This window comes from Anser anser, assembly GCF_964211835.1.
Source record: "Anser anser genome assembly, chromosome: 10".
NCBI classification, from domain to species: Eukaryota; Metazoa; Chordata; class Aves; order Anseriformes; family Anatidae; genus Anser; species Anser anser.
In genome coordinates, this window is record NC_139730.1 from 10,930,933 (window position 1) to 10,940,022 (window position 9,090).

Below are 9,090 nucleotides of genomic sequence, written 5' to 3' on the forward strand. Positions count from 1 at the left end.
AGTAACATTTCATTGCCACATTGCGTTGTTGGTGTAAGGTTGTCACAGCCTACAAGGTAGATTAAGAGGTTTGACCCTTTGGTGTCATTTGCTGTTTTCAACTTGATTGGAATAAAATAAACAAAAAGCTCCAACAACAAAAAACCACCCCACACTGAACAGCCTGTATAGAGCAGTTGACAGAGACTTGATGGAAAATTGTGCTCTCTAGTGGAGAAATGTGATTTTGCACAATAAAGTTTCAAACCATGCTGCTTCATCCACCTGACCAACAGATCTTCAGTGCAGAGAAAAGTATCAAGATTTTGACAATATGAAAAGAGTGCAAGTGCCTTTTTCAACAGATTTATTATAAACTAGATAGGTTTATACTGAGTTACATGACAGACTAGAGCTAAATAAGGCTTCTAATTATACAAAGAAAATAACCTGAAACATCCTTTTATGCTTGTTTACATTTAAAAAATAGTGGCACTTAATGTAATAAAAAAACATGTTTTGTTAATAATATGACTACTTGGTTAATTTTACTGTAGTCCTAGATAATACTGTATAGTCTGATGAGTAACATTTTTACACTAGGTAATGCTGTTTGGTTTACAGAATCAGGAGTAGGATTTTTCTACAAATAAGCTGAATAAAATTATCTCTGTTGATTTATTTATAGCAAGAAGAACTATCATGATCCCCAACTTCTTTATTTGTAGTCATGCATACACCACTCTGTTCTTAAATATACTGAATGAGTCTTCAGGAAATACTAACTCTCTAGCTCGTTTTCTTGTAGTGTTAAGAAAAATATAACCCATTTTCTTCATCACAGCTGTCCTATGTTTATTTTTTCTTGGCAGGTATGGACTAATGAACACATGAATTCAGTTTAATAGCAGATGAATTAGAATGAATTTTCAAAGAATAATTTGGCCACTTTATGCTTCCTCAACAGTATACAGAATTTAACTTCTTTGAACTCTGCATCCTAACTAGGTTGCTGGAATAAGTCTGAAGTTAGAAGACAAAAATATGAAAGTGTTTAAAAAGCTAAGTTTATGGTTAATGTGCTAATTTTAAAAGGTATTAAAATATGGCATGTTTTTAATTCAAAAGCAAGGATCTAGAAAGATGTGGGACATTAGATTTCTCTTTTACTCTTTTATGTGGTTGCTGAATGCGATGATCAGCTGTTGACTATTACAGAAAGTAGCATTCTCTTCCTCTTTGGCCCTTAAAGATGAAATATGGGAAGGAAGCATGGGGAAAATGTTTTTTTTATAATGCATACAGAAACCTACCTTTCACGCTTTAAGTTACCTAATATACTCAGAATAGGCAGCCTAAGACTTAAGCAAAGCCAGTTTAAAAAAGTATCATAAGCCACAAACATAATCATAGAAGTTAAAAATCTGCCTTCCAAAAATCTAGCTGGCAAATCTTTTGGTTTCTTGTTTTTCATGAAAAAAGTTTAATGGATGATCTTATGCCTAGAGCAAGAAAGGGAGTGTTGCACTGACTTTGGGAATAACTGGTGCTGATTTGGCAGTAATTTAAACAGTTGTATTTAGTTAATCCCACAACAGCAAACTTCACAAGTTTTTGCACTGACAGTCATTCATAACTTTAAGTCAGAACAGTTGTCAGTGATAAAAGGAAAATCTCTATTTCAGCAGTTTTGTCAGTTCTTATTAGTTTTTCTATTAAGTGATATAAGAGAGAAACTGTAGTTTGGGTATGGCTAAATATCCATATTTATGAAGTGCTGGAACTCTAAAAGACAGTTTCCATTTAATATTCTCCTGGCTCTATCATTTAAACCATACTTTATTTAACCCATATCATTTAAAATCATACATAAGAAAAACTTCAGTTCATCTAAGAAAATGGTTTTGAAATTAAAGAGACAAAAACAAGTGATACCCCTTCCAGTTCTGTGCAGTTATTGTTACAGATAGGTAATACAGAGAGATCTTAAATGTATTTAGCTTAAAATTCAATAGTATTCATGCAAAATTAGCATAAAGTTGTGAGCATGCTGCAGCACCACTTCAAATTAACTGATACCTGATATCATTAGTTTTGTTGTATTAATACCCTGTCAGTTATACTAGTGCACATACAGAGGGGAGGCAGGCCAGTAACTGAGAGAAGTACTTGTTTTTCTAAGCCTCATTTGGGAGTGGGTAGGTCTGCAAAACCTGCCTTTTTAGCTACAAAAGCGTTATCACAGCAAGGCAGAAGTTTCACTGGGTTTTGCAGACTCAGATAGTTACGTCACTTTAGAGTTGGTTTGCTATTGAAAGTCATGGAGAAAAATACTAAAGTATAACTCAGTAAATTAATGCCTTAAGTTGTAAGCCATCCAAAAATTAGGTCAAAAGTTATGTTATAGGCTACAAGATCCTACTTAGATATTCAATTTAGCCCACAAAGGAAGTACAAATGTGTTATCTTCCAATTAAAAATAAGTCTCGTTTCTTGAGGGGAAGAGACAGAGAGATACCAAAACCCCAGACAATTCACGCCAACTTCCAGTCCCATCCTACAAGACAGCTCTGAGGATTTTGGAACACAGCCAGGAAGTCATCCAGTGATAAGTTACTGTTGCTACTACAACGTGGTTGCTACCACGACAGACCGTTTTTAAGAATAATTGCACAATAGCTTCTGAAGGAGTTGCTGGAAAAGAACGCAAAAGCTCGCACTGACCTATTATAATTCAAGTACTCTCTCTACTTCATGATAAAGAGGCTTTAGAGAATATGAAAGCACAGTCCAGGAGATCTTCTTAAGACAGGGCAAATGTCAGACTTCTTTCAATTTCCTATAGCTCAGCAGTTGCAGAAGTGCCATTTGTGTAACCACCTTTAGACTTCATGTGGTCCTGAATTGATGCAGTCTAGAAGAAGGGGTAGAGTGAGTTAGAATTAAGAACATTCATCTTACAAAGTCAGGTTGTCAGAGCAATTTCTAAAAGCAGAAATTTGAAGAAGCAGACAGTGCTAGGTCCCAATAGCAGTGGGGAGAAATAGCAACTGAAAAAAAAAAACAACTTGGAAGTTCTGTGTTAAGTCAGTGCATGAAATGGGTATTGCTGTCCAAAATCCAACTGTTCTTACATCTCTCAACTTGGCACAACTTTGATTTTGGGTGATGTGAAATCTGGACCTAGTATCAAGTGCTTCCATAGAATCATTATCCCAAAAGGTTCTCTTCACATGTAGAGACGCTGGGGAAGTCAGACTGTCTTGTGGAACGTATCTTCTACAGTATCTTATGCTTACAAACCGAGGGGCAATTCGGGGGGGGGGGGGGGGGGGGGGTAGGGTGAACACGAAGACAGGTGTTTTTTCCTTTCATGATATTATCTAGTATTTTAGTATCTACTGGCTCTACAGGGTACTGAATTGAGATTCCTGCTTATCCAAGAGCGCACACTTACTGATGAAAAGTCACTACTCATCTCTCTTGTCCCAACATGCGCGTTGTGGACGAAGTTCATTGGTTCTCCTATCATGTTCCGGTCCAGTCTCCGACGCCTCTTCTATAAAAAGAAAGATATCTTATCTACTCAGAAAATATGAGGCAGCTTTCAGACAGAAACGAGGAGCAGCAAAGAAAAAAGACAGTTCTGACTCCCCAGTGACTCCTTGTGGCAACCAGGCTGAAGCTTCACACTGGTCACACTATGAGTGGGTCAAACTCACCTTTATTACTGCTACTTGATTTTTAGCAAAAGCTTTCTTGAATTTTGGAAAAGTCAGTCCCCTACATATAGGGTCTGAGAACTGCAAACATTCATACAGGCAAAGCTTCTGGCAAAAAACGTATAAAGCTTAAACACAGCATAACATATCCATTCTTAGCTTTTCCATTACTTAGTCCAATTTAATCAAAACAACATGATAGTAAAAGTGTTTTATATTATAACCAAAAGATAAAATTACAAACGTGATAAAAGATGGCAGTTGCGCATCTACCTACCGGCTGGGGTTGTTCACCATTGCACCAGTTAAAACAAACCAGGAATTCAGTCATTTTATGTTTTCAGTAGGTTATACGGTCTTGTTATTTAATTATTTCTCTGGGAGTTAAAGCAGTACAAGGACCAAGATGCGGTTCCTAAAGTGAATTTAGGAAGGAATTGCTTGAGCAGATTCACAGATAAAGATCACAGAAAGCATCTGATGAGTATACCTAGAAAGAAATTATTTAATTTATACTAAAATATCTAAAGTTGTAACAGTTATTGAGCAACAGACATTTCAACGAGACTGAAACAAGTCTGTAAGAGAACTGTTTTAGACATACCTGCATAGAGTAGCAGTATCAATTTAAAAATCAGTATGTTCACATCAGAAAACAGCATGAAGAAGCATGCACATTTATTCCCAGTCAGAGAGTAGAATATATTCTAGTTTCTTTACAGAAGTGTAATTAAAGCAACGCAAGAATTAAACTAAGTCTTGTTTAACAGTCAATGACCCTGTTGTAACTAGAGCTGGCCAAAGCTTCTCAACTATTTAGTATTTCCAGAAAGAACAGCTTAGAAGCACAGCAGACCGAACACTTAAGCTTCACAAATATTTGCAAAATAAAGTATTCTTACATCTTACATAGTTGCTCTTCACTGACACAGGGAAGTTCAAAGTAAAGAGAACTCTACAACTCCAGAAAGCCATTAAACCAGAAAAAAGAGCTTTTTATATCAGCAACAGAACCAGTTCATCAGACAGAGCCCAGACCTTCCCAGAACACGTAGAATTATGAACACAGCAATCCCAAATCAGAATCATAAACAGGAAACTCATGGACTATACATATCCTAAAGCTATGATAAAACCCAACAGTGTAGTCTTAGTGACTTGTTTATTTTATTTTTTATTTTTTAACATACATCCCCCCTCAAATCAAGCTCAGGCATCTATAGTAGCCTTTCATATCAACTTTTTCACTCCCTAGAGCATTAAAACAATGTAATAACAGGTCAATTTATTGATAAGTTCTTTAAAAAGCTTACAGCTTAACAGAAGTTGTAACACCATAAATTCAGCCTTTCTAAATCAATACTGAAGTCTTCACAAACTGCATAAACTCCCCCTATCGCAGGCATTTCTTATGTAGTCCCACAATTACGTAATTAGCACATAAATTTCTTTCACCTTTGTAGTTTTATTTCACTTTGTCACTTCTCACACTTGAAGCAGATTTTTTTAATTTCTGCCATTTATCTTTCAAAGTGTTTGCGACCTTTGCTTCCTAGCTTTAGGTGGTCTATGTGATACATTATTGAAGAAATTAAAACCTTCATTTTATCCCATATGGTTTTAATACAACTCATTAGCTGGCTAAATTACCATTTTTCACCCCACTTCATCCTCTCACAAAGGCCTTTATCACCACTGGTGTCTTGTACGGCCGCAGCAAAGCAGGGACAGTGGTCCCCACAACCGCAACAACACGCAGAAACCAAAGCTTTTGCCCACACTTCACAGAAAGTTGCAGACTATTTGGGTTTATTGCATATTAAGGAGATTATCAAATTTTCTTAAAAATCACAAAGTGTGTCACTGTACTCTAATAACCTATTTTAAAAGCAGACTTACTGGGGGGTGAAATGAGTTTACCAGAGTCAAATTAGACATCGAACATCCCCATACCAAAATAGAGGCCGTACACCCGCTCTCCTCCTGCTGTACCCCGCAGCCTTCAGCCTCAGCAGCACGTACCTGCGTGTCACCCGCGGCTCCAGGCGTCCTGCCGGGTGCCACCTCCTCATTCAAGCACTGGCAAGCAGCCAGCTCCTGCCTCAGCAAACCCAGCACATTTGCAGTTGATACTCCTTGATTATAATCCTGACAGCTAAACAAGACCACTTTGGTGTGAATCCGCACCCAGGGATGATTCCTTTGCTCGGTAACTTGCTGCAGAAGTCTATCTGGCAGTGCACTTCATGCTTATCTACAGGTGTCAGAAAAGGAGAATGGAAGCCAAAATGGTGCTCTGGTTTGGCGTGAGATTTGTACAGCAATGCAGTTTTCTCAGCGCTACTCATCCAGCCTGTGGCTCACTTCCACTCCTGCGGCAGCCCTGCAGGTGTCATCCTGGCAAAGAGCAGCGCTAAACGTCTTCCTGTTGTGTTCTGCAACGGGGCTCTTCTTTTCCTCTGCATGGGTCAGGGTGTCATCCTCCCGAACAGAAATGTCCGCACAAGGGTATGGGACACCACCTTCCTCCTGGAGACTCAAGGTTTCCACAGTAACTGGAAGAATTTAAAAATCTTAACGTGCTCAGGCTCGCCCAAGACTAATAAAAGCCAACAAGAATCCCAAAACTGAGGAGAAAACAACGTTTTGTCACTGTTGGCACACAGACCAGAACTGGACAATATCCTGTTGTTCTTTCTCTGTGTTTTTCCCCATAGCAGCAGCAGCATCAAGAAGAGAGAGACAAAGGGCCAGGGAAACGGCTAGCACGCGCAGACACAGATGTTGGATGCGATGGGCAGGATACACAGCCATGCTGCAGTCCGTGGCGTTTAAGTGCCCCAGAGCTTTATGAACATTTAGATATATTTCACTGAATGTAGCAGTCAATTTGTCCCACCATTTCTATACATTTAAAAGTATTGAAAATATTCCTGTGTTTTACTTATACTAATTCTATAGGAAGTGTAGAACGTTCTCCTGAATGAAAACAAAAGGATCTCCCCTTTCCATCGACAGGAGATGAGCACCATAATCTTAATAACAGACTAAACATGCCCATTCTCCACAATTGCCCTACAGACTCAGGGTCTAGTCATGGCAAATCCTTGACTCCGAGCTGCTGGTGAAAGGCAGCGTGTGCAAAGTTAGCGGCTGCTACCTCACCTCAGCTGCAGGCTGGATGTCCCTGCCTACCCCAAGTTGTTAAATTCTGGCAACTTCTGAGCCCAGTTGTCATTTTAACTCCTCCGGCTCTGTCAGTACTGTATCGATGGGGAGGACGGTATTTCAGCCTGACTGCCTTTCTGAGATCCCACTGGTCTGTGCCTGTAATTTGTGTGTTATCCTGGCTTTGCTCGTTTTACTGATATTGTGCTAAAATCCTGAAATGGCTGCATGGGTACATATCTGAACGGCAAGGTATGGGAAAAAAAAAAAAAGACAAGTGGAACTTGTAGATAAAAATTAGTTTAGTTAGCTTTGAGCATGGCGTGAAACTCAAGGTGCCTCAAAGTCACCTTGCTCCATGACAGGTGAAGATTTAAACCAAGCACAAGAGAACCCTGACTTTGGAAGGGCCTCAGAGCCACGCAATAAAAACGCTGCTTTACAGGCGCGGAGCTGCCCGGGGACAGCCTCTCATTAGCTAATTGCAGGCCCGTAATTACACACAGGGCCCCACACAGGCAGTGACAGGGCGCCCCGCGGGCCGACCCACCGCAGCGCCTGAGGGGGGCCCCAGCGCCGCACCCCTCGTATTTCCTTCCCCCCCCCCCCGCCTTCAGGGCGCGTTGGTGCAGCCCCAGGCGCGGCCGCCTCCCCTCCAATGAACGCCGCCGAGCGGCCGAGCCGCGGCCCTATCGGGCGCGAGCCGAGCGCTCCCCGCCCAATGGGCGCGAGGCTCCCCGCGCCGCGCGCTCCCGATGGGCGCGGGAGCGGAGGGGGAGGGGGGGAGGCGAGTGGTGCAGCAGCACCACTACCCAGGGGCCGCGGTGGCTGGTAGTAACGGTCTGAAATAAACGTTTAAATTTAAGGACGGCTCAATTGAACGTTGAGGTGCAGGTACATCACTCCAAATAGGAAGCAATGCGCTGTTCTCAACCGAAGAGCTGCGTAAATAAGCAGGAGTTCTGCCTGACAAAGCTGAAGGGACGCTCCGTCCCTATGATGGAGCAACAAATTTGACGTGGAGCTTACTGAAGGCGGGTTAGTCGCCTTCCTCCCCGCAGTTAAAAATACGTGGGGCTGAGGAACGATGAGAACCAGATCAAACTGGCCACATACGTAAAATGCTTATTGTTGTCAATGCGAGAAGTCTTACCTTACCTGGATCAACAACGGCCACGTTTTCTGCCCCCGCTTTCCTCTTTGTCCGAGCACTCGTGGTGGTTCCACCAGAGCCTCCACCCAGAACAAGGACTCCATAATAATCCTTGGCAGCACACCTGGCTGCTGTATGTAAACCGAGGGAGCTCATCTTCTGCGCTCCTGGTTTCAGCAGCCGTAGGCCAGGACGGAGACAGGAACAGGACAGCGCTGCTCCAATTGCTGCCATCTTTCAGTGAGCGGGAAGCTGCAAGATAAGGAAAGGCACCAGTTAGTGACAGAAGGCAGAGGTCCTATTTATTTATATGGCTGGATGAGTCTCCAAGGCAAGAATTGTAATACTAAACCTTTGTTGCAGCCAAGATACTAGTTTGCAGACTGATTACAAGCAATTTGGGGAAAAAAAAAAAATAAGAAATTAATCATGGCCTCTGCCAGGAAATTTAAATTTCCTACAAGCAAATGAATTCTAAAAAAGGGTAATAATTTTTTTCAGCATATTTTGGCAGGAAAGTGCATCTGATGCTATAGTATAGCTGATGCATTTGCTGTAACATTTACTGCTACTCCAGTTGCAATATCACTACCCTGAACAGATGAGTGCCACAAGAAAGAAAAGGATTTCCTAGCTTCCTTTTGCCTGCTTGTGAAAACCCCCACCATCAAACCTGGTCAGTGGCTGTTCCCACTGAAACACACAGAATAAATCCAAAAAGCCTGTTTAGCCAAAAGGTATCATTAATTTCGACAGGACAGTAAACACCTTTTGACAGGTTTCGACTAAACACCTACACCTGCATGGATGTTACTGAAGGGAAGGCATATTGGGAGAGCACACAGTTGGTGTCTTTACAAAAGATGTTCACCAGCATGTTTTCCACCTGACTTTAAACACTGGAAAAATAGCAAATTCCATTAGGCTGCTGGAGGACAGAAACATTGTTTTCACGTGGGGAGGTGACAAAGGGCTCAGATTAACTGTTCTATCATTACTCTGGTAGGCTGTATTTACATAGGATATCACTCTTTACACGAGTCTCAGGTGATAGGGAAAAAAAGTCTT

General features: G+C 41.3%; 1 protein-coding gene across 3 annotated transcripts; it reads right to left on the bottom strand.

Moving 5' to 3' along the window:
- Positions 1–331: 331 nt before the first annotated feature.
- On the bottom strand, positions 332–6,386 carry LOC310905102 (CDC42 small effector protein 2-B-like). 3 transcript variants are annotated; one of them, XM_083850765.1, is made up of 4 exons: positions 5,724–6,386; positions 3,979–4,191; positions 3,437–3,538; positions 332–2,893 (listed from the first exon to the last, which is right to left on the bottom strand). In XM_083850765.1, exons 2-4 carry the CDS (start codon positions 4,030–4,032, stop codon positions 2,819–2,821), a joined length of 231 nt encoding a protein of 76 aa, XP_083706891.1. In that variant the 5' UTR covers positions 4,033–4,191; positions 5,724–6,386; the 3' UTR covers positions 332–2,818. The 3 variants fall into 3 exon arrangements, with proteins under 3 accessions (XP_083706891.1, XP_083706890.1, XP_083706892.1); XM_083850764.1 differs by lacking the exon at positions 5,724–6,386 and adding an exon at positions 5,015–5,150; XM_083850766.1 differs by lacking the exon at positions 5,724–6,386 and adding an exon at positions 5,015–5,147 and having other exon boundaries at positions 3,979–4,116.
- Positions 6,387–9,090: the final 2,704 nt, after the last annotated feature.

Excerpts from the sequence above, each read along its gene's own strand:
- LOC310905102 (XM_083850765.1), bottom strand. The coding sequence starts at position 4,032 with ATGACTGAATTCCTGGTTTGTTTTAACTGGTGCAATGGTGAACAACCC. Across the intron at positions 3,539-3,978 it reads ATGGTGAACAACCCCAGCCG|AAGAGGCGTCGGAGACTGGA; the intron begins GTAGGTAGATGC and ends TTCTTTTTATAG. Across the intron at positions 2,894-3,436 it reads TGAGTAGTGACTTTTCATCA|ACTGCATCAATTCAGGACCA; the intron begins GTAAGTGTGCGC and ends CCCTTCTTCTAG.